Source organism: Perognathus longimembris, chromosome 9 (assembly GCF_023159225.1).
Source record: "Perognathus longimembris pacificus isolate PPM17 chromosome 9, ASM2315922v1, whole genome shotgun sequence".
Lineage (NCBI taxonomy): Eukaryota > Metazoa > Chordata > Mammalia > Rodentia > Heteromyidae > Perognathus > Perognathus longimembris.
Genome location: NC_063169.1, coordinates 16,151,627 through 16,178,653, shown reverse-complemented (window position 1 = coordinate 16,178,653; position 27,027 = coordinate 16,151,627). Strand labels below are relative to the sequence as shown.

Sequence of the window (27,027 nt, the reverse complement as noted above, 5' to 3'; positions counted from 1 at the left end):
GTGGCCACATACCTTTCAAAGGCCATGGATATTGTTGGTGGAGCCATGCAGTCCATGGGTATTGTATATCAAGTGTCTTTGCTATGATCAGTAGCTACTTCACTGAATGAAACTAACGAAGGTCATAAGAAAAAATAAAAATTATTAGAGTTGGTACTTTGAACATGCCCATAGGCTTCATCTTATAATCTTCAGTTCATGTTGTAACTTCATATGTCTTTTTGAGGTCACATGACTTTCACTGAAAACCATGTACACATATTTGATTATTAATTTTGTTTTAGTTACTTGTTCACTGGTCTTAAGTATGCTTTTCTTAAAAAAAAAAAAACTATTAAGCTACCCTTTCAGATTCTATATACTGTGTTAATTTAAGAATGCTCATCAATTTTATACCTTTTCAAAAATAAATCATTCTGAGGCTTTTAATACCTTCCACATAGTAGAGCTTAAAATCTAATAAAACTTCGGATATGTTTGATATAAATATGTTGAAATCAGGGCTTGAACCAAGTGAGAATCTGAAATTCTACTTGAAATTTTAAGTTCTATTTAAAACCCATATTATTAGAAAACTTGCATAAATTTCCAACTGTATTGTTGTTTTTGATATGTTCATGCATTATAAAATTATGTCTCTAATGTAAACCAAAATAATTGATATATATTATCACCATATTTATTTATCTTTATGATAAGACCATTTTAGAAATACTTCTTGGCAAATATCAAGTATGCATTACAATATAATTATTTTTGGCAGCTGTTCAAAGTAGTAAATGCCATAAGCAGACAAAAAAATACTAAACGATTTCATCTGTGGAATTGAAACTTACAGAAGCAGAGAGTAACATGGTGGCTACTATGGATCCTCTGTGTGTGTGTGTGTGTGTGTGTGTGTGTGTGTGTGTGTGTGTGTGTGTTGGAGGTGTGGAGGTGGAACTAGAAAGATGCTAGTCAAGGGAACTTAGTGCTATTTATCTTTCTTATACTGACATTTTCATTTTTCCTTTTCTTTTATATATCCCACCCACTGACATTTAAGTATGTTTAAATCTCTTCAATCTTAAAAATATTACTCAAAGCAAAATATTTCTTACTGGCTTTGATCATCTTTTCTTCAGAGTTTTGCCATTTGATTATTTTTTTGTTTTGCTAACGGGTTCTGATATATTTTCCTCTAATGCTTCTACTTTAAAGGACTTCAAAATCCTTCACTATCCTTAATTAACTCCTGCCAATCAAGGAATAGTGTGTTCTTACACTGAGACAAAACTGAGTCCTTATTATTTGTGTGGGTTTTGTTTGTGTTGGAAAATACTCAGGGCGATTTCTACTTCATTGAACTAGAACCTCTTCTTGAGAACCTAAGTTTCCAGGTGTTCTTCCTTCGTCTTTGTTCACTCTCTTTTGTCTGATTAGTAAATTTCATTTCTATGCCAGCCATGTTGAGTTTCAACTCAACATCCAACATAACTTAGTCCTCAAATCTATTTTCTACTCTACTATTTTTCTCTCCCCTCTTTCCTTCTTTTGTTTATGGCAAGTACATCAGATAATTCTAAAACCATACATTTTTAACTTTGTTACAGTGAATGGAACCCTAACATCTTATTTCACATGGCACATCTTTTTCTGGGCTCCCAAAGTATAACTAACCCACAAAATAGGACTTTCTACCCTAAACTAGCCTCTTTTTTTTTTTTTTTTTGTATTTTGTCAGTGAAACTCAAGTTTAAACCACAAGCCACAAACTCATTAAGTTGAAACCTCCTTGTCTCCTTGGGTTTCCAAAGAGCATTGACCCGATCTAAATAATCAAATGTCTTTATTTTCCACATTCCACATTTAAATTGGTAAAAACAAACTAACAAAAAAATTCATCCCAACAACATGGAAGAGAAAAAAATACTGATGAAACTGGAAACAAAAGTAAAGCTAGAAAGAATTTTTAGGAGACGAACAGTTTTAAAAGTGAGAGTATATGTTAGTTGGGCACCAGTAGTTCATGCCTGTATTTCTAGCTCATCCGTAGGCTGAGGCTACAGTTCAAGGCCAGACTACATAGTAAAATCTGTGAGACTTACTTCTCCAATAAACTACCAAAAATCCAGAAGTGGAGTTATGGCTCAAGTAGTGGAGGACTAGTCTTGAGCAAAATGCTCTAGAACAGTATCAAAGACAAGTTCAGCCCCAGAATTTCCCCTCCACCCCCAGAAAATAGAATATGTTATGTGTACACAATAATGTATTATAATATGGGTCTATTGCATATATCTTATACTTTAGTTATATTGACCTCTCTGTTACACTCTCTTGTAACTACTCCTCCCATCAATTTCCTTCTTCCCAAATAGTCTCTCTTCGCCTTTCATGTCTTTTTTTTCAAAATCAATCTTGCTCCTATATATGAGAGAAAAAAATGCTGTTTGTCCTTCTTAATCCACTTTACTTGTGTAACCGGCTTCAATTCTATCCGTTTTCCAGAAAACAAATGAATTTTGTTCTTCCTGGCATAATAATACTCCATTGGATGACTATGCCATACTTTCTGTATCCGTCTATCTGATAATGAGCACCGAGGTTGATTCTGTCATTGTGCATTATGAATGGTGTTATGCTAAATAAACTTGGATGCAGGTATCTATTATATGCTGTGTTTCTAGGTTAACACTGCTAAGCTGTTAAGAGCTGGAAGATGTGTGTGGGGGAGATAATAACAATCCACATTTGTTAACTGGCATTATTCAAAGAAAAACACAAGCTTTGTCCTTTCCTCTTTTTGATCCCAGTAATTTTGCAATTTGAATAGATGTATCCCTTAAACTTGGGCTTTTCTGACACTACAAAAAGGGGAAAGTAGAGAAAAGATTGTGGATGATTTTACTTTAAAAAAAAAAGTTTCCAAAGGGAATACCAAATTTGAGAGACACAGGGTAAAAAAAGAGAAATAACTACAAAAGCAATACTTGCAGAACTGTTTGGTGTAAGTGAACTGAACACCTGGGCGGGGGGAGGGAAAGGGGGAGAGGGAGGGGGGCATGAGGGACAAGGTAACAAACAGTACAAGAAATGTATCCAATGCCCAACGTATGAAACTGTAACCTCTCTCTACATCAGTTTGATAATAAAAATTTGAAAAAAAAAAGTTTCCCAGGCCCTTAGGAAAGACAACTCTCAGATGGAAAACTGTTTTTCAAGGATTATGTCTCATACTGATCAAGAAAAATTCTTACAGTTTCAAGGTTCCTAAGGTGATGATCTAAGAAAAAGGTAGGGGAAAGACCTTGGTGTGAAGGCCAACTGGATTATACCAGGGTCAGGCAGAGCTTGAGATCAGGGCCCTGGAGCAGGGAAGAGCCTTTCTACAATTTAGAAAGCTAAGAAAGAGCTGTGGCTGCCTTGATATCCTTGCCGATATGGTATACAGATAAATATGCCCTTAAGCACCATAGTTCCTGGCTCACATTTCCCCAGACATAAAGTAGTGTCCTGCCTCATGTGTCATATTCATGTAAAGGCAGCATCTCATAATTGTTAGGGTTTCTTCTTTGTTGACCTTTCTCTGTTTATTCAACATACACTTAAAAAATATCAGTTCATTTTATTTTCTGCAGGGCACTCTTTCCTTATTTCTGCCCTTTAAATTATATTGTTCATTTTGTGTCAGATTTCTTTAAATCTATTCCCTAATATGTCACCTCAGGTTTTCAATGTTTGCAGTAGTGTCCCCTATATAACAAATATGTTTAGTAAAAACACTTCAAAATTTAATTTTTATCACTATTTATTTACTTGTTTGTTTGGGTTTGGTTATTTATAGTTTACATGGGTCCTGCAGCTTTATCTAAGGGGCCTGGACACTGTGTCTTGGCTTATGCTCAAAGCTAGCCCTTTACGACTTGAGCCAGAGCTTTACTTCCATTTGTTTCGTTGATTAATTGGAGATAAGAATCTCATGGACTTTCCTGCCCCACCTAGTTTCAAATCATGGTCCTCAGATCTCAGTCTCCTGACTAGCTAGGATTACAGGTGTGAACCACCTGCTTTTCTTTTGTTAATCATTATAATATTTTTATTTTAAGAAGTTTTACAAGGGAGGTTATGGTTCTACAAATTAGTTTACAAATATATTGCGTCTTGATTTATTTCAGACAGTTCACCATTCTCCTTAACCTCTCCCCTCAAATTTCATAGTTTCACAGAATATGAGTAAAAAATTTATTTAGTGTGTCTAAGTAATTTACAATTGTCTGGTACATGCTGAAGTTGACCTATTGGTTGACTTCTATTTTTATTATTATTATTGTTGTTGTTGTTGTTGTACTTATTCTTGCTGGGGTCTTTCTGGATATGTTGGTTCTACTTGGGAAAATCTTCTGCAATTCTTCCTGAAAAAATTCTAAGAAGCAAGCCAGGTAACAGATCAGATAGTTGCTAAAGTAAATTTTACTTAAGTAATGTAACAATTATTTATTAATGGTCAGATTTATAGAGAAAAAGTACCTTAATATTCATCTTCAATCCAAGAATTTACTTCAAATGCCTTTTCCAATTATTCTCTTTACCATCTTCAAATGTCAGAATTCTAATGATACCCATGTTATACAGACTTGTCTAAACCACGAGTCACTGCTGTAGAAATAGTAGAAATAATATAATTGTCTAAAAGTGTAAAAAATTAGGTCTCCTTTTCATGTTTTCATTAGAATAGTTATGAGGTGAATTATTTAACAAGCCTGAATTTCAGAAAAGTGACAGTATTTCCTGTAGGTATTTTTATTATTTTATTTAGGTATTTTATATTATTATAACTATAGGATGGTGGGAGTGAATTAAACAAAGCCAACTCTATCCCGATATTGTAGGATCGTGTGAAAGCTAACTAACATGTGGATCATTAAAATATGTACTATTTTTTTCTTCAGAAATCAAAAATATCCACATATGACAAAATGTGGGCATTTATGAGTAGTAGGAGACAGTCTGTCCTGGTGAAGAGTAATGAAGAAGGGATCCAGCGTGTCCTCACCTCAGATTACGCCTTCCTCATGGAGTCCACAACCATTGAGTTTGTCACCCAGAGGAACTGTAACCTGACACAGATCGGTGGTCTCATCGACTCTAAAGGCTATGGAGTGGGCACCCCCATGGGTAAGTGATATGTCAGCTTTCTCTGCTTTGATTGGTAATCTGAGTTACTGTAACCAATATATATAGAAGAAAAGAGTAGAAAATGTTGTATTTACTTGGTGGATCCTTCCTTTCTTCCTTCTTTCCTTCCTTCCTTCCTTCCTTCCTTCCTTCCTTCCTTCCTTCCTCCTTCCTTCCTTCTTTTTTCTGTGAGTAGTTTAACAATGTTCACAGGTTTCTTAATATACAAACCAATAAAATTAGTTCCTAAGAAATAATCACAGGATATATTTATCATATGCCTCTTAAAATGTCTACATCTCCCTAAAGAGCTTCTGTGCCCAATCTTATGTTCATTACGAGTGTTACAAATATGACATTTTGTTTGTTTGTTGTTGGTTTTCTTTTTTCTTTTTTTTTTCCAGTCCTGGGGCTTGAATTTATGGCCTGGGTGCTGTCCCTGAGCTTCTTTTTCTCACAGCTAGCATTCTACCACTTGAGCCACAGCACCACTTCCGTTTTTTTCTGAATTGTTTATTGGACATAATAGTTTCAAGAATTTTCCTGCCTGGGTTGCTTTTGAACCATGATCCTCAGAACTCAACCTCCTGAGTAGCTAGGACTATAGGCAGGAGTCACATGATGTATTTTTTATTTTAGATCTGATTATTAGTTCAAGAGTTAAATAAAAGAGGAAGCCACAAATGTTTCCTATGAATATTGTTTCAACTTAGATTTTAAAAAAGAATCAATAATAGGCCATTTTGTAGTAACATAGTTACAAGATTTGACACCCAAGGTTAATAGACTTAAACAGGGTCCCCACACAACGACAAATGGCAAAGTTATTTTCATTTACAATATTATGATGAAATAAAACAACAGTATTTTTTCAAGCTAAGTGAGATGGCACATGCATGAAGATCTAATTACCCATGAGGATAAAGGAGGAGGAATGTTTTCATGCATGATTCAGGGCAAAGATGAGCAAAACTTTTTTAACAAGAAAAAATTTTCAGAGAGAATACTGAAAATCTTGACAATATATAATCACACATTTATAATATGTAAGTATATGTGCTATACATATACACGCTCTCTCATATCATATACTTGTGTACTGGATGTGACAGAATTATGATTTCCCAAAGAGTTCATATCCTAGTTCTCAAACTCTGTGAACATAGTATCTCAAACAGCAGATAGCAATAAATTAACCATCTGGAGAATGAGGGATTTACCTGATTAAGAGATTTTAAGGGAAAAGAGTTACATTTAAGATATGCAATACAGGGCTGGGAATATAGCCTAGTAGCAAGAGTGCTTGCTTCCTACACATGAAGCTCTCGGTTCGATTCCCCAGCACCACATATATGGAAAGCGGCCAGAAGGGGTGCTGTGGCTGAAGTGGCAGAGTGCTAGCCTTCAGCGGGAAGAAGCCAGGGACAGGGCTCAGGCCCTGAGTCCAAGGCCCAGGACTGGCCAAAAAAAAAAAAAAAAAAAAAAAAAAAAAAAAAAAAAGATGCAATACAATAGAGGGAAAGAAAGATGAAAAGAGAAGGAGAGGGAGGAGTAGGCAGGGAGTGGAGGAGGAGTATGAAAGGAATATGAAGGAGAGAGGAGATTTGAAGAATAAAATAAAAGAGTAAAGAAAAGAAAGCCAAGGAGACAAATTTTTAAAGTCCATAGAAAGAACACAGCTCAGCAAAGATATCAGAGGTAGTACTTTCGGTATCACAACTGTGAAATGATAAAAGTAGGTATTCTTTCTAAGAACTTAGTTTGTGGCAATTTCTTAGAGTAGCAACAGGAAGCTCATTTTACAACATGAGAAAATAATAACTGACTCATTTTAATTTTAACAATTAATCTTTTAGGAGGAGAAGAAAGAACTTATTAGCTATTCATCATAGTAAATAATTTTCAATGGTGTATTCAAAACAGATCATATGGTCATGTTTAAATAGATAGTTAAACTACAATTACCAATATGTTTCACTGGTAATTTAATTTTACTTTTGAAAAGTTTTCCCAAATGAATCAGAAGACAGAGAATTAAAAAGTTTGAAACACTATCATTTTATAAAAAATTACAGAATGTACTATACCATTCATGTCTTTGGCCCTTCAGATCATTTCCAGAAAATTTCAAGAATTAAAAAAAAAATCAAATTGTATCCCATTATATTTGGTAACATCATCTAAAATTCATTATGATTCCCAGTAACCTAGAATGGCACTGAGAAAATTTCAGTGTTTATATTGTAGATTTAAAAATATTTGAAGTCATTGTAGAAGTACAAGCAATTGAAAGCCTGTGTTCTTAGTTCCAAAATGTACAAGTATATTTAGGATCTACTATGTTTTGATTTTTCTTTTTTTTTTTTTTGCCAGTCCTGGGGCTTGAACTCAGTGCCTGAGCACTGTCCTTAAACTTTTTTTGCTCAAGGCTAGCACTCTGCCAACTTGAGCCACAGTACCACTTCTGGCCTTTTCTATATATGTGGTGCTGAGGAATCAAACCCATGTCTTCCTGCCTGCTAGGCAAGCACTCTACCACTAGGCCAAACTCTGGCCCTTGAATTTTTTCACATTGATTTCCAAGTAGCATATGATGTTTATGAAAGAATAAAAATGAACATATAAAGTTAATAAAAGGCAAAATAATTTCTTAGAACTTTTCTCTACTAGTATTTTGAAGGAGGAATATTCTACTGCTAATATTTATTAGACTTGGCAGTGCATGGTGATAACTGACACTATTACTCTTCTTAAATTCTCTATGCAGCATGCAACTCTTATTCCTGCATCAGTGAACAGCTTGGTAACTGGACCTTTGTTATCTGTGTCATCTATAAATTCATAAACCTTCCCAATTAATTTTTAGTATGAGAGGATAAGTACACAAAATGATTGAATTTTCACTAAGATGGCCTTTAGAAACAAACTTTCAAAAATGTGCATCATTCTTATATTCTCATGAGGCTCAAATTTCCTGTTCTACTTCTCTGTTGATGGAGTGCTATAACTGTCATACTCTCCAGAGGTAGCTCAGATATGGTCCTTTTTGCCTTAGTAAAAATTAAAGTAAAGAAGTCTTACATTTTCAGTTATTTCATCTCTTATTAAGAATTTGTTTGTACAAATTACTCCTCCTTCTCTTTCATCCTCCCAAGTACTGCTATACACCACTATATCTGGCTAAGTTCCTTTTGTTAAAATTATAAAATAGGTGGCTTATACTTCCAAAATACTCTAAATAGTAAACTTGGAGTAACTTGTTAAATAATGTGTGCAATAGATTCCCAGAGTTTTATCTATGTAACAAATTCCATGGAGAAATATGGTCAGACATGTGCTTAGGTTTATGAAGGATAGAAGCAGGAACTTTCTAGGCCCTCATCACCTTATAATCTTATTCGTGAAGAGCTGGAAGAGAATGTATTCACTTTCAGTGCTGATTTTGAAATGCATGTTTCTTATGTATCCTTCTGTGCCTCTTCTGCTAGTTTATATTGTCTGAATGATTGCAGGGATTATGGTCCATTTTGTGTTATTATCGTTGTGTTTAATACACAGTGTAGCTGTTCTCCGTGGGGTTTTAATTATAATTTCCTGAAAAAAATGAATTTTCTATCTGGATATAGGATAGTGCAGCAAGATTTATAAATAAGAAAATAAATTACTTTCAGAGCTACACATAAACATGGCATATTACATTATTAAATGTGATGACTTCATTAAGTAAATAAAATTGAGTATTACTGTTTATTTGAATTATATAAGAATTGGAATATGAGAAACTAAGTTTAATAAGGAGTGAATCCTATTTGGAAAGCATGTGTGTGAACTTTAGTTTATATAGCAGATGTTATTTATTATTGAGAGATATAGAATAGCACACATCAACATTTCTCAAGAGTTTTGACTTACACCTTAATATAAACTTTAATTGAATTTCTTATTTGTTTTCTAATTTTGTGACTATACTCTGCCCACATGCCAGACTCTGTCAACCATACGTTCTTGCTCTGAAAGAATGATGGCTAATAATAAATCAGAATAAGATATTTTACAAATCTTAAAAGTGTAACAGGAAGATTTCAGTTCTGAGGACCAATTTTAAATGAAAGAAAGCAGCTGGATCTGTCCTGAGTTCTCAGTAATTATTTGTAAAAATGAAGCAATAAACAATTTTTTATCTCTCCTTATCCCTGATACCATTAGAAGGTATAACTTATTTTACCAAAGAAATTAAAAAGCAATACGACACGTAGCTAGGATTCTAGGCCAGAGGCCTAACTCTTGGGATTCTAACATCTCAGATGCAGCCATTGCCTCAATAGGCCAAATAAAGGGACAGGAAGTGGTGAAGGGAAACAGATACTTATTATGTGGTAAGGCATGTGACAGGAAGTGACAAAACAAGCCTTTGTGCAGATCTTGATGGTACAAACTTGAGCTTTATGTTTAAAGAGAGGAAGAACTGCAGTAAGGGAGAGAGGTATGCTGAATTAAAGAGGCCCAGGCAAAGTGATTCCAACAAAATTGTTATACTATCATCATTTCAGAAAAGTAATGTGGGTCCAATGATGATTATTATCATTATCATTGTTGTGCCAAGTCGCAAGACCACCCCCAAGAAGACCACCGAGATTCAGACACTCCAAAATGCAAAAGCAAGGCAAGGCTTTATTTAACGAGCTGCCAACTCGGGCCTCGTCCTACCCACCGACACAGCGGAGGTTAGGAGGAAGCCTCGAGCTGTGATTGCACAGGGCTTATAAAGGCAAAGAACAAGGTTACAACAATCAGGTGTGCAAGCAAGATTAGGACACAGGTACAATCTGATTGGCTCAGGGTTTAATTCTAAAATGGGGTTCACGTGTCTGGCACTTCATCATGTTATCATTATTTAAATGATTATTCATTATCCAAAGAATAATAACAATAATTATAAGTTTAGCAATGCTAGGTTGTAAACTCAAAACCTGTGCTCTCTTCTTTTTTTTTTTTTTTTTTTTTTGTTGTTGTTGTTTGTTTTTGCCAGTCCTGGGCCTCTTCTCTTTGCTCAAGGCTAGCAATCTGCCACTTGAGCCACAGTGCCACTTCTGGCTGTTTTCTACATATGTGGTGCTGGGGAATCAAACCCAGGGCTTCATGTACACAAAGCAAGCCCTCTTGCCACTAGGCCATATTGCCAACACCTTGTGTTCTCTTCTTATCCATGGTAGGGACTCTATCATTTAAGCAGGCACCTCTAGTGGTATATTTTGATTGCTCAATTGGAAAAATTAGAGATGAAGTCTCACAGACATTTTTCTTTTGTCCTTTGGCCTGGACTGGATTTGATCTGCAATCCTCAGCTCTCATCCTCTTGATTAGATAGGATTGCTAGCATGTGCCACCAGAGCCTAGCCTGAGGGCATTGTAATCTTCTTCATTTGGGAATATTACGTTCTGTGAAGCTGTTCTGTTCATTTCCTTGAGAATAGTTTCCCTTGATACAAAGACAATATCCTGGAGCCCAAGATGAATGTGAGAGGGAGACTCAGAATGAAAAATGGCAATAAGAATGCCAGGCTTTTATTCTGCTAAGTGCCTGTTAGAAACATATCGACAGATACAGAGAAACTATTATTAATGTAAAATTTTACACTGGGGAAAATATTTCTTAATATTTTTACTATCTTTAAGTAGTTGTACACAGAAGTTGCCACTCAATAAAGCAGTTTATGAGTACAATGCATCTTGATCAATGTCATGCCTTTTAATATCCTTACCCATCCCTAACACCCCATCCTTTTCCCTCACTTTTCTTAGTTGGGTAGGATATATAGATTGCATTTTTAACTGCATCCTCCCTTCTTATTCACTTCATTCATATACTCCTCCCCTATTGACATTATCCCACCCATTCAAGCACCCATATTCTGATTTTTACTTAATTGATCTAGGATTTTTGCCATCCTTAGGATTTATATGGTTTGAATTCTCCCCTGAATTTACCTTATTTCAGTTAATATATTTGTATTCACTGGCCCCACCCAAAGTATTTACTTATATTTTTTATAAACTAATTCTAGCTTGTCTCTTCTAATTTTAAGCTAAGTTTTATTGACAACATAAGAACAGAAGGCAAATTATTACTAAAAGCCTGAAGAGGAGATTTTTTTAAATCCATTTATCTGTTAAAATCTGCATCAATCAGATCAATTCTGATTTTCTGCAGAAAGCTGAGGTACTGTGAAACATATTCATGGACACTGGAAAGGTCCCATGTATGAGCAATATATGGACATTTACTTACACTATATTTCTAGGTGTAATTTTTGTTATGACAATTGGTATTATATAACACATAGAATATTTATATTTTTTAAATAATAATTAAAAAAATAAGTCAACAGTTTACAGTAACCTAGTATCCATAAAGACCTTCCTAGAATTTCAATGTAAGGCATTGATTAATAAAAATTCAGACTAGAGTAATACTTAGATATTACAAGTACTATGGCTCAAAGAATATTTTAGCTCATTTTTTCTTATTTTTATTGTCAACTGATACTGAATTTAAATTTATTACAATGACATTTTATAAGCCTGGCACTGGCAGCTCGTGCCTATAATCTTAGCTCCTCAGAAGGCAGAAGTCAGAGGACCTGAGGATTGTAGTTCAAAACTAGCACAGGCAAAGTCTATGAGATTCTAATCTCCAAATAAGCAGCAAAAAGTCAGAAGTGAGGCTGAAGTGATAGTAGAAGAGCCTTGAGTCATAGAGCCAAGAGAAAGTAGTAGGCCCTAAGTTCAAGATCTAGTTAAAAATGCATTTAATATGTTTAATAAATCTATTTTTGAATGAACTCATTTGAATACAGTAATGTATATTCAAAAGAATGAGTATGAAATTCTTCATTTCTAGACATTGAAATATGTTTTGGTTTTAAATGTATTTTACTTAGCTAGCTTGTTTTCCTCTTTAATTTGACACTAGTAAATTCTTAGCTTTGGTGAGTCAGATCTTATTCATTCAAAGCAGAGCATAACATAAAAGTGGATTTGAGGCTCAGCACATTACATGACTCTTTACTTTCTCAAAGGACTTCATGAACGAAGTTTGATCTAGATACAGACACTTTACACTTCATTCCCCTGAATAGAAAACAATGTCAGGCAGTAATTTATGATTTCCCACTTCATAGTTCTGCTAGAAATGCACCTTCATGAATTATTTATCTTTGTTGAGTTATTAATAAGTATGATGACACACAGCTGTAATACATGAATGCCTTGATTTACCACAGACTGGCAAATGGCACTACTATCTGAGGTTGTCAACCAGTTCATTAGCATTTGCCTTTCCTCTTCTCATTGCCTAATCATTCTAAAGATTATTAGTAATACATTGCTTTTACTTTGTTTTAAGGTTTTCATTAGTTAAAAACCAATTAAACATGCATTCAGGTGTAAGAAAAATATTTTTGAGGCTCTTTACTATTTTCCCAACAAAAATCAGCATGCTGATTTTACACGAAATTTAGATGATTTCCAGAAATTCTCTAGGATGTTGAATTTATGTCCTTCATGAAAATCTCACCATTGCCAATATTCTGTGATCAAAAAGAGAAGTACTTCCTTTCTTTGCTTTCATCACTGTTCAGATTTTGCGATGTTGTTGCAGAGCCATATTTGTGTTCGTGAAGTAAATTGATGAAGAAAATAGCTGGACTCCTTTAGAATGGGAACTGAGAAAGAAGTTTTAAAAATTAAACAGAATCCCCCATCTCCCTGTTCTTTTTTTCCCCCTGAATCGTAGCCTGGTAGGCCCCCTCCTGCATGACTCATTTAGAGGCCCTCCCATCACACTCAGTGGGATGGTTACTGCCCAAAGTATGCTATGAAATCACCAAATGACTCAGATATGAGCTATTTAATTAGGAAAGCTCTGTTTACACAAAAATTCCTTAGTGGAGCCATCAACAGTGATGTGGAGGTAAATGCTAACTAAGCATAAGCTGCTGTAATTAAGTTTAGAATGACATTAAATTTCTTTCACAGTTTTCCTGACAGCAGCAATGTTATTTTAATGTGGCATTTACTCTGTGGTATATGTTTGTAGTTGTAGATGTTTTTACTCATAATAATAAGTTAACTGAACTTTCCTATTTCATTCAAAATGATATTTTTTTAAAAAAAGCTCTAGGTGAGGTAAAAGCAAAAAGCAAATCCCAGCAGTTTCATTAAACAACAACAACACATTTACAATGTCTGAATTTCTGTAGTCTTACTACTTAATTCACCATAGGTGATAATCTATTTATTTGAACAAGGAGCCTTTCTACTTAATGGAATTTTGGCTGCTTTGCCTCTATCCTAACCATCCATATTAAAAGCTTTCTTGTATTCCTTATTTCAAAGATTGAATGAATATTACATTTGGGGGAATAAATGAGCACAGCCAATAGTCTATGAGCCAGTAGAAAGGAAGGAAGAAAAAAGGAAGGAGGGAGGGAGGGAGGGTGGGAGGAATGAGAGGGAGAAAGAAGAAAAATTCATAAAGATCAATTGGTGTTATTATTCTTTGCTCTGTAGCAATATTGAAATTGAGTGAAGTATCTCATTACTGCTTCTACACTGAGCAATAAGATGGTAACATGTTTCTTTCACTTGCTACTTCATACACAGTTTTCATAATGTATGTGAAGTTCAGGGGAAAGGGGAAGTACAACACTGTACTCACTCCTGTATGAATTGTTGATGATGGGAGAATTGTCTGTAATCTTAGCTATTCATTTCTTAATGATGAGATTATATAATAGTAATTACTACACCATTATTGTATAATTATTTTAAATCAAAGAAATATTATTTCATGACTAAATAATCATTAGTTATATCATACCTATAGAAGTGCTGAAGTAAATCAGAGTGCATATGAATAAGTAGTGGATATATATATATATACATAATGATATAATACACTTGTATGCTAATATATGCATAAAAAGAGTAATCCTGTTAATAGTATGCATGCAAGTTTTGTTTATCAAAACATCTATATTCAGCCTACAGTAAGACATGTAAACATTGGTTATGCCATTGGCAATTGTGGAAATGCTCTGTCTTGATATTTGAATAACATGACATTTTATTATTTTTATTCTCTAATGTTTCATACATGATATGCAATGGGTTTTTATTTCTCATTTTTGGAAAAAAGTATGAGATGTAAAACTGGTGTCCAATGAAGTATACTGTTTAAGCAGATGCCAGGTTTTCCAATACTAGAAATCAGTATGGGAAGCATGATTTCTCCTGGCTTTACTCACCATCCATTTCTACAATTCCCAATTCATCATGTAATAAGTACTGTAATATTCATCATTAGAGATGCATAAAATTGCCGGCCTTCAGCTTTTCAGCTTTACTAAAATGAATGCATACATTTGTCTTCATTAGTTTAACATAATGCACAAAAATTGATGCAAATTATTCATCTTTCTGCAGGTCAACCCTGCCATTAAAATGCATTCTATTTTGTCTTTGCATAAGCAGCATAATTTTAATATTATTGATGTGATTTTGCCAACGATAAATTGAGATCTAATAATTTTCAGGAACTGAATTTTTTAAGTCAAATTAGACCTGTAGAAGCTGTGCATTCCTGGGAGTTTTTTTTTTTTTTTAATCTAGATTGTGTGTCAGTGAAAACAGATGAGGGTCTCACTAAGAGTATCTTACTCCACAAACACTCCCAGCAGGCTCTGCATGCTAGAATTTAGGAAGCTTCCAAGGGGAATTTGATGAATTGAGCACACCAGTGAAAGCAGCCTTCATTACTATTATTAATGATGACCAAATGGTATCCAAACAATGAGGAAAGAGATGATTTTCATAAAATCAGAGCTAGTTTGATTAACTTTTATACACAAACACTAGATCATTTAATTCATTTAATCCAAGTTTATGGATCTAAACTCTGTTTAAAATTACCCCTGTATGACTATGGCAGACAGACACCCTTCAGTTAATCAGGGTAAGTACAGTGAATCACTCTTGCTAGAAAAAAGTGAGCCAACGCATGGAGGTGTTTGGTTTATTCTTAGCATGCTGCATAATGTCCTTGGACTGAATATTCAGAAGAGTTATTGGAAAACCGTTTTTTTTTTTTTTTTTTTTTTAGAACACAGGGTAAATTTACTGAGATCTCTGAGACTCATTGCCCTTATCTTCAAATAGATATACTAATGTCAACATACTTGGGTAGGGAGAAGAGTTAAGTTTATTGTATTCAGAGAGTTCAAATAAGAACATATGTATGGCCACGGATGACTTAGTCATGCCAAAATATACATGTGCTTCAAAGCACCATGCTATACATGATAACCACAAGCTGTCTTTCCAATATGTCATTTTAAAAACAAAAAGTCAAATAATTCTAAAATATTTTCTCAAAGAATGTTTTCTAATAATTGAAAGCATGACATTTGTGCTATTTTTACTTGACATATATGACAGTGATTATGAAATGTTCTCTTCACAACAACTAATGGCTATGGGAAACAATAACTATATTAATTAGTTATAAAAATTATGCTAGAAATATACTTCAAAATATCATGTGCACCACAAATACAACTCTATATGTAAATTTCTTTAAGTAAAAGTTTTAAGACTGAATGACTGTCAGGCGCTAGTGGCTCAAACCGGTAAACCTAGTTATTCAGGAGGCTCCAAGCCAGCCCAAACAGGAAAAAACCATGACACTTATCTCCACGTAACTACCTGCAAACCACAAGTGGAGCTGTGGCACAAAATGGTAGAGTGCTAGCCTTGAGCAGAAGAGCTCCATTACAGTGGCAAGGCCCTGAATTCAAGCCCCATCACTGAAAAATAAATGACTAGTTACTTTTATGAATAAAAGTGATTTATTTCCAAATTTCTGAGTTCTTGACAAGTAGCATTTTAATTTACGTAGCATAGTTCAACTTTTATAATTTATTCATTGAGATATATACTAAAATTGGAACAAAAACACCATAGTGAGAAAGAAAATACCCATTTCTACCATAATCAAATAATCACCAAGAAAATGTCAAAATCATAAAGAGAACAGTGTTTATTGGATAAAACTACTTACATTCTCAACCCTGTCAGTTTCATCACCCATGAAGTGACAACCAATTTTGTCATCCATTTTAACTAATATAAATGAAATGTGTGAGAACAGTAGGGACAGCAGACTGTTTTGTTATAAGTTCATAACTTTGGACATCCATTTCCTTTTTCACATAATTTAGAAAATATGCAGTGTGAATAAAAGGGGATTGTCTTTGATACAGTGATAATTTGATTTTTATTGATGCCAATATAAGCACAATTTGCATGGTCTTATATAACTGAATATTCTTCTCAGCATTATACCAACTTTTTCTTCAAGTAGAATTTATTACATTTTTATCCAAAGATATTCAACTTTGGGATCTGCTTTGAAGGAATACAGAACAATTTCTAGCTAGGGGCTGGTGGCTCATACCTCTAATCCTACCTATGTAGGGGGCTGAAATCTGAGGATTGTGGTTTAAACTAACCTGAAAAGGAAAGCCTGTGAGATTTTCATCCATAATTAACCAAAGGAAACCCCCCCAAAACTAAAACTAAAACCAGAGCTGTGGCTCAAGTGGTAAAGTACTAGCTTTAAGGAAAAAAGCTCAGGGCAGAGCCCAGGCCCTGAGTTTTAGCCTTACAACTGGAACACATACACAAAAATAAAATGTACTTATTTTATTCCAAATATAGTACTAAAAATAGGAAAAGTCATGGAAGTTATACTCTACTGGAAGAATGCACATTAATCAAAATCACAGAAATGACTTCAGCTGTAAACTAAAGCAAATTCTACAAAAGAAAGGAATAAAGATGTTTTCTGGAGGTTTGGGCCTACTATAGACTACTAGTCTACCAAAAATGAGGCCCCAAGTTCAAAGCGTAGTACAACGGCAATGATAATAATAATAGTAATAAGAGGAAGAAGAAGAGGAAGTGTTGATCAGGCACCAGTGGCTTATACCTAACTACTACAGGAGGCCAAGACCTTAAGAATCATAATTTGTAGCCATCAATGGCAAAAGTTTTTAAGATTCCATCTCCAGTGGAGGAGAGGGATTCAGGTGTGGCTCAAGTGTTAGAAGTGTCAGTCAGACGCATATGAGGCCTTGAATGAAAGCTCTAATGTCAGTAAAAGGAATATATACATCATATTGTAAAACATCCTTGTTGAAATGAAACTATTAGAATGGAAATTCAGTGATATAAAATGCAATCTGAAAGTTAAATATTGCATCTGATAGCAATTTTTTGGATGGAGCCTACAGGTGCTTTGAAGGATAATAAAACTCAGCCACCACTAAGAGAATGCACATAGTTCCAATTGTCCTAAAAGATTTTAACATGAAAAGAATGTCTAGAAAAGATAAATCTTAAAAAAGCACTCAAAATCTGTTGTGCCTTTAGGGTGTTTGGTACTCATCTCAGTCAAGGAAGTATGGACCTGTTTCACAAAATTTAACACAGTCAGCAGAACTTTCTTCTATGTCTAAAGCTGATAATTCTAACAGATAACTACAGATCATGTTGCCACAATTTTGATTTATTAAAGCACTGCCTAGGGAAACAGATTATTGAAATAAGTAAAAGAGCATATACATTTGGTTGTCTCCCTAGCTTACTCCAATGTCTAGCCCTGGATGTGTTAAATAAGCATACATTATAGACTCTATTCCATTAATTCAATGAAGGTGTGAAGTGCTCAATATCAAAATTCAAATTTGGAATATTTTAGTTCCACTATAGTAATTATTCATTTCTTTATTTATTCTCTTCATTTGTAAACATTTACTCAATGCTGACCATGAGGTTGGCACTGTGATAACACTGAATGAAAGAAGCAAAAGTTGAGTGTTTAACTCAAAATGACAAGTACCTAGTGCTAATCTGACATTTAAGGAATTTAATATGTGTATGGCTTTTTAAAATTAATGAATTTATTTATTGTCAAAGTGACGTACAAAGGGGTTACAATTTCATATGTAAAGCCGTGAGTACATTTCTTAACAAACTTGTTACCTTCTCCCTCATATTTCTCCCACCTTTCCTCCTCCCAAATTCCCTCCCCTCCCCCACGTTGTACAGTTGTTTTATAGCATATTATCTTCTAAATATTGCTGTTGCATTGGTTTGCCTTTTACTCCTCCTCTCTCCATTTTGATGTTCCCCTTCCCTTCCCTAGTTACAGTAAACATATATAAAATACCCAGGGTACCAAAATCAGTTACATTGACATCAAGGGTAAAACCATGGGGAAGAAAGACAAAAGAAAAAGGCATAATTTCACATGGCTTGTTGAAAATAAGAGCAATAAAGATAAGTCACTTATTTCCATAACCTGGAGTTCATTTCACTTAGCATCATCTTATGTGTTCATATGTACACAGCTATTGAGCTATTGTGATATTCTGCTAGGACTATCCTAGACATGTATTAATTATGACCAATGAGGGAAATCATAGAGCCCATGCTTCTTTGGTAAGTACTCTTTATTATTATATTATTTTTATTTTTTTTTAGCCAGTTCTGGGCCTTGGACTCACAGCCTGAGCACTTTCCCTGGCTTCTTTTTACTCAAGGCTAGCACGCTGCCACTTGAGCCACAGCGCCACTTCTGGCCTTTTTCTGTATATGTGGTGCTGGGGAATTGAACCCAGGGCTTCATGTATAAGAGGCAAGCGCTCTTGCCACTAGACCAAATCCCCAGCCGGCCCATGCTTCTTTGGGTCTGGCTCACTTCACTTAGTATGATTTTTTCCCAAGTCCTTCCATTTCCTTACAAATGGGGCAATGTGGTTCTTTCTGATAGAGGCATAGAACTCCATTGTGTATATGTACCACATTTTCCTGATCCACTTGTCTACTGAGAGGCATCTGGATTGGTTCCACATTTTAGCAATGACAAATTTGCTCCAAGGAACATAATTGTGCTGGTGGCTTTAGTGTGGTCTTGTTTGTAATCTTTTTGGTAGATGCCCAAAAAGTGGGGCTGCTGGTTCATAGGGGAGGCCTATGTTTAGCCTTCTGAGGAACCTCCATACCACTTTCCAGAGTGGTTGAACAAGGTTCAACCAACAATGTAATAGGGTTCCACGTTTCTGAGACTGTGTAGCATCCTTCAGGTACAATATGTTTATGTGTTGAAAATACTTACCAGATTAAGTGTTTCAAACATGAGGAACAATTAAGGTATTTTAAAGTTTTTGTTTGTTTGAGGAAAGTCTCTGGGATTCTGTCTGCTGAAAAATATGGTATTAGCTGAGTCCCAATAGCATATACCTATAATCCTTGCTACTTGGAAGACTAACATCGAAGGATCATAGTTCAAAACAAACCAATTCAGGAGATGTTTATCTTTACATAACAAGCAAAAATCCAGAAGCAGAAATGTGCCTTAAGTGGTAGAACTTGAATTGTGAGCAAAGAAGCAGAGTGAGAGCACAAGGCCGTAACTTTAAGCCACAATACTAGCACAGACGTAGATAAATTCATGGTTTAATTACATACTTACAGATATATAAATGACTATTTGACAGTGAAAACTATTTTGAAATATTAACCATCTCGAAAATATCAACAATCTCGTAAATATATCTTTCTAAATCCCCAGAGAACACTAGTACTAGGCCATTACTTAAATTTTATCATGATCACGTGATGAAGCAAAAATATAATTGTAATATCTAAATGTAGAAAAAATATAAATAAAGGAAGCTGAGGTCTTCTGGAAATAAATCACACAATGTATGTTTCTATGAATGTGAACAATACAAAAAGCTTGTTAGACTTATCCTTTTCAAGTACTGACATTTGGACTCAAGGTCTGAGTTAACCTGCTTAAAAAAATTGAGGTGGTTACCTCCTTTACTTTTTAGAAAAATATTTATTATCTTTAAGTAGATGTACGAAGAAGAGGTACTTTACAACATAGTTTGTTAATACATTGCATCTTGATCTTTGTCATCCTTTCAGCATTCTTACTTCCCTTTGGCCCAACCTTTCTCTTACTTGTGTTAATTTTGTAGCATATACAATTAATTCTTCACTGCATTACCCCACATTTCCCCTTTCATTCATTTAGCCCCTCCCCTTGGTCCTACCCTATGTACCCATTTGTTGGTCCTAGTTTTGTTAGACTTTGACCTAGTCTTTGTAGAAGATTGTACTATTTGAGCTCTCTATAGAGGATATAATACTTCAGTTAATTCATTTGTAACTATTTGCATACCACCTGTGTATACTTATAGATTTTTACTTACATTCTATCTACTACACATGAGGGAAACAATCCAACTTTGTTTTTCTGGGCCTGGCTTAGTTCACTTAATATACTTTTTCCAAGTCTATTATTATTATTATTGCTGCTGCTGTTATTATTATTGTTGATCATGGGGCTTGAACTCAGGGCCTATGCTTTCTCCCTGAGCATTTGTGCTCAAAGATAGTGCTCTTAACACTTGGAGCCACATCACCACTTCCTGTTTTCTGGTGGTTAATTGGACTGACTCTGAACAGCAATCCTCAGATCTCAATCTCCTGAGTAGTTAGGAATGCAGGTGTTAGGCACCAATGCCCATCTTTTCCAAATATTTCTGTTTCCTTATGAATGGTGCAGTGTCATCCTTTCTAACCAGTAAAATTTCATTGTGTATATACCACACTTTCTTGATCCATTCATCCATTGAGGGGCATCTGGGCTCATCCTGTACCAGATTTTGCTAGTTATTTTGGATATATAGTATCTAGCAGACTTTTCTACTCAAAATGGCTTTGCTCTGCCACTCCCTGGTCTTGGCCCCTTAAGTAGCTAGTGTTACAGGTATGAATCACTTATGCCTGCCTGGATTTCTTTTTGTACATATATTGTTTAAGATACTGGGATTTGAATTGAGAGGTTTCTACTTGCTAGGCCCTAAACACTTTAATTATGTATCCAATACCTTTTCAATCTGATTAGTTCTGAGGTAAGGTCTCACTTTTTGTCTAGGCCTTCTTGGACCACATCCTTCTAATTCTGCTTCCTCTCATAGAGTGGCAGACACATGCTCAGATTTTTTTTTTCTTGTGAGATGCAATCTCACTAACATTTTACCCAGTGTGGCTTCAAATTGTGATCCTCTAGATCTCTGCATTTTCAGTAGTTATGGTGATAGATGTGAGCCACAAGTTCCAGGCTAGTCTTCTGATACAATATTTAAATGATTTGAGTGCAGAACAAAAACTGCATTTGTTTTTTTTTTACTTCAAAACTAGTTTCATGAGTTTTGGCATATGCATGGATTAAATAATTCTTATAATTTTTGCATCTCAAAGTAATCTTACAGAAACTTGAAAGCCAGATATAGAGCCCTCACTGTGATGTCAATTCTCTTAGGATGAGGGTCTATGAACCCCATGGTGCAGGAGATGGAAATACAACTTGTTGCTTTGGTACCACACTGTGCAAATTCAAAGGGAGAGAGAAGGATATAGGGACTAGACCAGGCAGAGGATTTAAAAAGAAATAACCTATTTCTGAGAGTGAGTACAAATGTAAAAATAATAGTAATTACTGTTAAACAGGTCAGTGGCTGACAATATGCAGAGATTATTATTTCCATGGTTGTAAAAATTGAATTAGAAAGAATTTTGAGGAACAACAGTAGATGTAAGAACAAGTTTCTTTCTCTAAAATTAACTATATTAGCAACTATAAACATGAAAATTAATCATTTGTGTAATCATTGATGCAGTCACTTTACAAATCCTAAATTTATGACCATTGTACAGTATATATATAAATGAATTTGTCTTTTTCTATTTTGTCCTTTAATGGGTAGGTGGAAGTCTTTAGTTTTCTAGGATGTTAACTGAATTTGCAACATAGCTATATCTATAGCTCTTTATATACTGTTTGTTTTAAATTTAATTTTATTGTCAAAATGATGTATAGAGAAGATACAGTTAAATACATAAGATAGTGAATGCATTTCTTGTCAAGCTTGTTACACCCTCCCTCATTTTTCCCACCTTCCCTCCCCCAATCCCCCTCCCCCTGCCAAGTTGAATAGTTAATTTCCAACATACTGACATGTGAGTCAGTCACTTTTATGAGTATGGATGGGAAATTTCCAGGTATGGAAGGAAAGTTTGGGCATGTTTCATGGAAGCATATTGGGTAGCAAAAAACATCCTGTGCAATGGTAACCAAAGGTATCAATAAGTCTCAGCATTTAAAGTGATGTGGGTTGCACTGACTTGCCTGTTCTTATATTGTTTAGACAGGTTAAAGTAATGTTGTTACATAAAACTGTAAGTTCTCACAGAGTCAAGAGGCATCATTAGAATGAGTATATCAGTAAATGGTGTATAACTGGGTTAAAATTAAGAACTAATTAGGTTAGTAAATAGGTGCTTCATTCTAAAAGTCACCTAAAACTTATAGAAGAAGGGATGGAAGAAAGGAGATGAAAATAGGAAAAGAAGAGAGGAGAGCATAGAAAGGCATGGAAAGAAAGGAAAGGGAATGGAGGGAAGGAATAAAAGGGAAAACAAAGTTAAAAGGTGACCAAAAGTTAAAAGGAAAGAAAAGGATAGGCAAAGGGATAGAAATGCAGGGGCAGAAGTATTAAGAGAAGGAAGAAGCAAGTGAGGAAGGAAACAATGAAGACAGATGGCAGACAAAGAGAGGGAGGTAGGAATGAAGAGAGAGAAGGAAGGGAAAAAGGAGGAAAGGAAGGAAAGACACGAAAGGGGAAGGAAATAAGGGAGAGGGGAATGGAAAGAGAAAGGGAAGAAGGAGAGAAGAAAGTGAGGAGGGAAGGTTCATTTTATGCTTCAAAACTTAAGCATTTAACACATGAAAACACTTCAGTCAACTAAATGTACATGCTTTCTCTCTTCCTTTCCCTTCCCACTTCCTTCTTAACTTCCTGTGTTTTCCTTCCTTTCTTCTTCCCTTCCTCACTTCTTTGCTTCCCTCTCTGTCTTTCTCAGCCTTCTTTGCAAATTAGAACACTGTCTACCTTGTGGATGGAATTTGTTATCTTCTCAAAATAGATAATGAGAACAATAATAGTTCACTCCTGTGTATGTAAAATATATTTAAATACTCAGATTCCTCAGAAAAGTAAGAAATTAAGAAGTAAAGGTCAAAGATTGCATAATGAAGACAATAGAGCTAAAGTCAGCTTATTCTTCATGGTTTTCTTTTCAAATTTCATAATGCTTGCATTTAAAATGTACAGAATTTTCAAAACAATATCTCCTATGATCTCCCTAATAATGGAATTATGTGGAATCTCTATTATAAAGTTCTGAGTTTTAATTAAACTGAAACTGGAGTGCAACCCTATCAACTCAAAACATTGCACTTGCCCACATCCTATGTTCCTTTCTTCATTCACGGTGGTTATCTACTCTCAGAGCATTTGAGGGGTCGCATTGAGTTGCTTTAGTGCTTGTTATAATAGATACATTGATAATTTCTGCAGTTATTTTCCTGTTACAGTGACAAGATTTCTGGAACAAAAAAAAGTCACCATTTTCTTATAGGCAAACTTACAGTATAAACCTTTAGTTTCTCTAAATTTACCTTTAGGCCAGAAATTCCTTGCTTACTAGCTTATGGAATTGTGATAGAGAAAAACTTAAGCTCTATCTAGCTAACTAACTAATGACTAATCACTTCATTAGGACAAAGTGCATGGCTAGTCATGCCACAAGGAAAATGAAAGATACCTGTGCTTTTGCATCTCAGATGTCCTTGAGCTTTCTCAATTGGGTAAAATTACAGTCTACATTTGACTTTCACTAGAGTCCACATAGGAATTCTTTCCTGGAAGCAACATATCTTATTTTGAATAAAAGAAATAACATTTCTTTTTTTAACATTTCATTTTTGAAGTACCTTTCCTTAAAAAATGAACTAAATAAATGACAGAAAATGAAATAAAACTTTAGTGATTTTTCTACCATTGATTATGTGTATTATTAAAACCTCAAAATGATGCATATTAATTTTATAAGTCTTGTTAAGTCAAGTGTGAATTATAAAATTTGCCCAGAAAAGTGTCTTGAGGTTTTCTAGCAATGGGGTATTTGAAGATTCATTGTCAAACCTGGAAATAAGCTCAGCTGACATGAAATAAGAGATGTCTCAGTAGCTGAGATATGAAGCTTTTAGTAGGTTGTTGGATGCTTGTAAACATAGTGAGATTGTTTTATTTAAAGATATTAGCATACACATCCCAGTAGAGTTGAGTGATTATGTTAATTTGACAACATATTATTTTTTCAATATTGGACAGGACATGGAATGAGCAGGCAGCACGTACTTAGCTCGATTAAGATTTTTCTATACTGGAAGCCCTATTAGCCAATGAAAAAGCCTCCACAATCTTTTTTACAATTGGATTCATACACACACACACACACACACACACACACACACACTCACAAATCCTACATCTTTGTATTAGACAGATGTAATGTTTTTACAAGTACTCTCAACACACTCTTTATTGCAGATACTGCAATTCTAACTGAAAAAAAAAAAAGACCCAAAACTGATAAACTAGTTTTAGGTAGAAGAGGTCCCATTACCAATTGAATATTGTCTCCTGAGGATAAAGACAATAGAAATAACAGTTGTTTCAAACTGGATGCCAGTGGCCCACACCTTTAACCCTAGCAACTCAGGGAGGCTGAAATCTGGAGGATCCATATTCTAAGCTCACGTAGGAAAGAAGTCTGAATTTTTGGTCCCCCAAATAACTAGCAAATGTCAGGAGCAGAGGTGAGGGTCAAGCACACTGAGGTCAATATGAGGCCATGAATTTAAAAAGCAATACAAAATAGAAAAGTATGTGTATTTTAGAAGAAGACTCACTGTACTGTTCTCACACGTAGACGGATCCGTCAAGTGAAATGTATTTTACTGAGTTTAGACAAAAAAGTATAATTAAGTAACATAGCCCAAATTTGTTGTGTTAGTACACCAGGAAGGCCAAAATCATTATATTGTTGCTTTTGCATTAAGATAAAAATGCTAGCAATCATAGATAATGTTCTTGAAAGTATGCATGTAATTGTATAGAATTCCAAGGGATTGGTAAATGGATAGATAGGATGGATAGATGGTGTTGATAGACACATAGACCTAAATATTTTATTCCAAAGAAATTCTATTGTAATCTTGGGAAGTTTGTTACATCTAGACAGGAAAATAATAGTGGATGTCCTAGGGTGCCTATCAAGTGGGAATATGATCAGCACAGAAAGAAGCATGGTCTATGAAAATATCTAAATGTGCAGGAATTGAGAAAAGTGGGGGAATTCTTAGTGAGTATTGGTATTTGATACAAGCCAGGAAATAGAAATACCCATAGAGTGTTCAGTTACTGAATGATGAAAATTGCAAGGCAGTAATAATTGCATGAATGGAGTAGTCTTCTTTTTTAGAAAAGTTATGATGTGTTTTACAGAAAACAATGACTTCTATATTTTTTAATGAAATAAGGATTGTGTCAAAGAAACAAATCACCAGCTATGCTTCTCTAACATTTCCAACAAGAAACTTATTTCCTAAGATTGTTTTTTCTTTTAACTTACCTATTATTGCTAAATGACAGCTATAGGTGCTAATGTATCTGTGCATATAATCACAAGCAATATTAAATAAAAGGTGAAATATTCAGCAATTTCTACAAGTAGGAAAACGTGGTGTAAATCTGTGCAGAAAAATGGAATATGATGTATATTGTTCTAGCAAAGTTAATAAAACTTTAGATGCAGGTTATTTCTGGGTGGGAGAATGCTAAAATAAGACCAATTGCTTGGGATAAATGTTAAAATATGCTTGTTACTTAATACTAATACTTAGCATAGCCATAGTAAGGTATTACTTATGATTTAGTTTCAAGGGAATAAATAAACCCCCTAAAGAACTAATGACTAAAAAAATAGTAATTCAGTGTCAATCCCAAGATTGTGGAATTAGGAGTTAGATCACCATTCTGATTCTTGAATAATGTACATCCTACATCTAAAAATGAGACATTTTTTCCACATAAATAGTAAATGGAACCATGTTTTTATTATATGGAAAACATTAGGTACTTTTGAATTCAGCTTTTAACCATGACTACATGAAGTTATTTAATTTTGGAAAACACTACTTTTCTTACACCATTCCTTAAAATAGAAGGTGTTACTTTATCAGACACTGGTTTTAAGTTATTTTATTGGCCTATTTGTAGACATGAACACATCATCTTTGCAACCATTTGTGAATTTCTACTTAATATATGGTCCAGTTTCCAGTACGCTGAGCTGCTTGTCATTAATGATGGAGACATTTTTTTCTTCAAAACAACATTTCATGTTACATATTAAAACCAAAAGAGGCTATCTGCTTTAAGTATCCTAGTACATTTCTGTTTTCTGGCTGGTTTACTCTACTCGGTATTGGTACCTTTCTAATCATTGGGAAATTCTCTGCTCTCCTCTCTCCCCAGTACAACCCTCTCCTCAATTTTTATTAACAGCAACTAATTGTACAAGGAGGTTTCATTTTGACATGTCCATATATGCATAAGAAAATATTTTATTATCCTGGTAGTTGTACAGTGAAGTTACCATTCAACAAATCTGTTTATAAGTACAATACATCTTGATCAATATAGATGTCACAGGTCTTTCATCATTCTCTCCCATCTTTTCCAAGCCAACCCTCCCACATCATTTTTTTTTTAGTTTCATGGAATATGGAACTGAATGCACATATGACTGCACATATCTTGACCAAAT

The 27,027-nt window shown here is 34.6% G+C and overlaps 1 protein-coding gene across 3 annotated transcripts in view; it reads left to right on the top strand.

The window, feature by feature from the left end:
- The window catches only part of Grik2 (glutamate ionotropic receptor kainate type subunit 2), a 533,318-nt gene that overhangs the window by 490,192 nt on the left and 16,099 nt on the right, over positions 1–27,027 (top strand). For all 3 annotated transcript variants that reach the window (XM_048353764.1, XM_048353765.1, XM_048353766.1), the window contains exon 15: positions 4,929–5,154. In XM_048353764.1, coding sequence (XP_048209721.1) covers positions 4,929–5,154 — 226 coding nt within the window. The remainder of the gene's footprint in view (positions 1–4,928; positions 5,155–27,027) is intronic.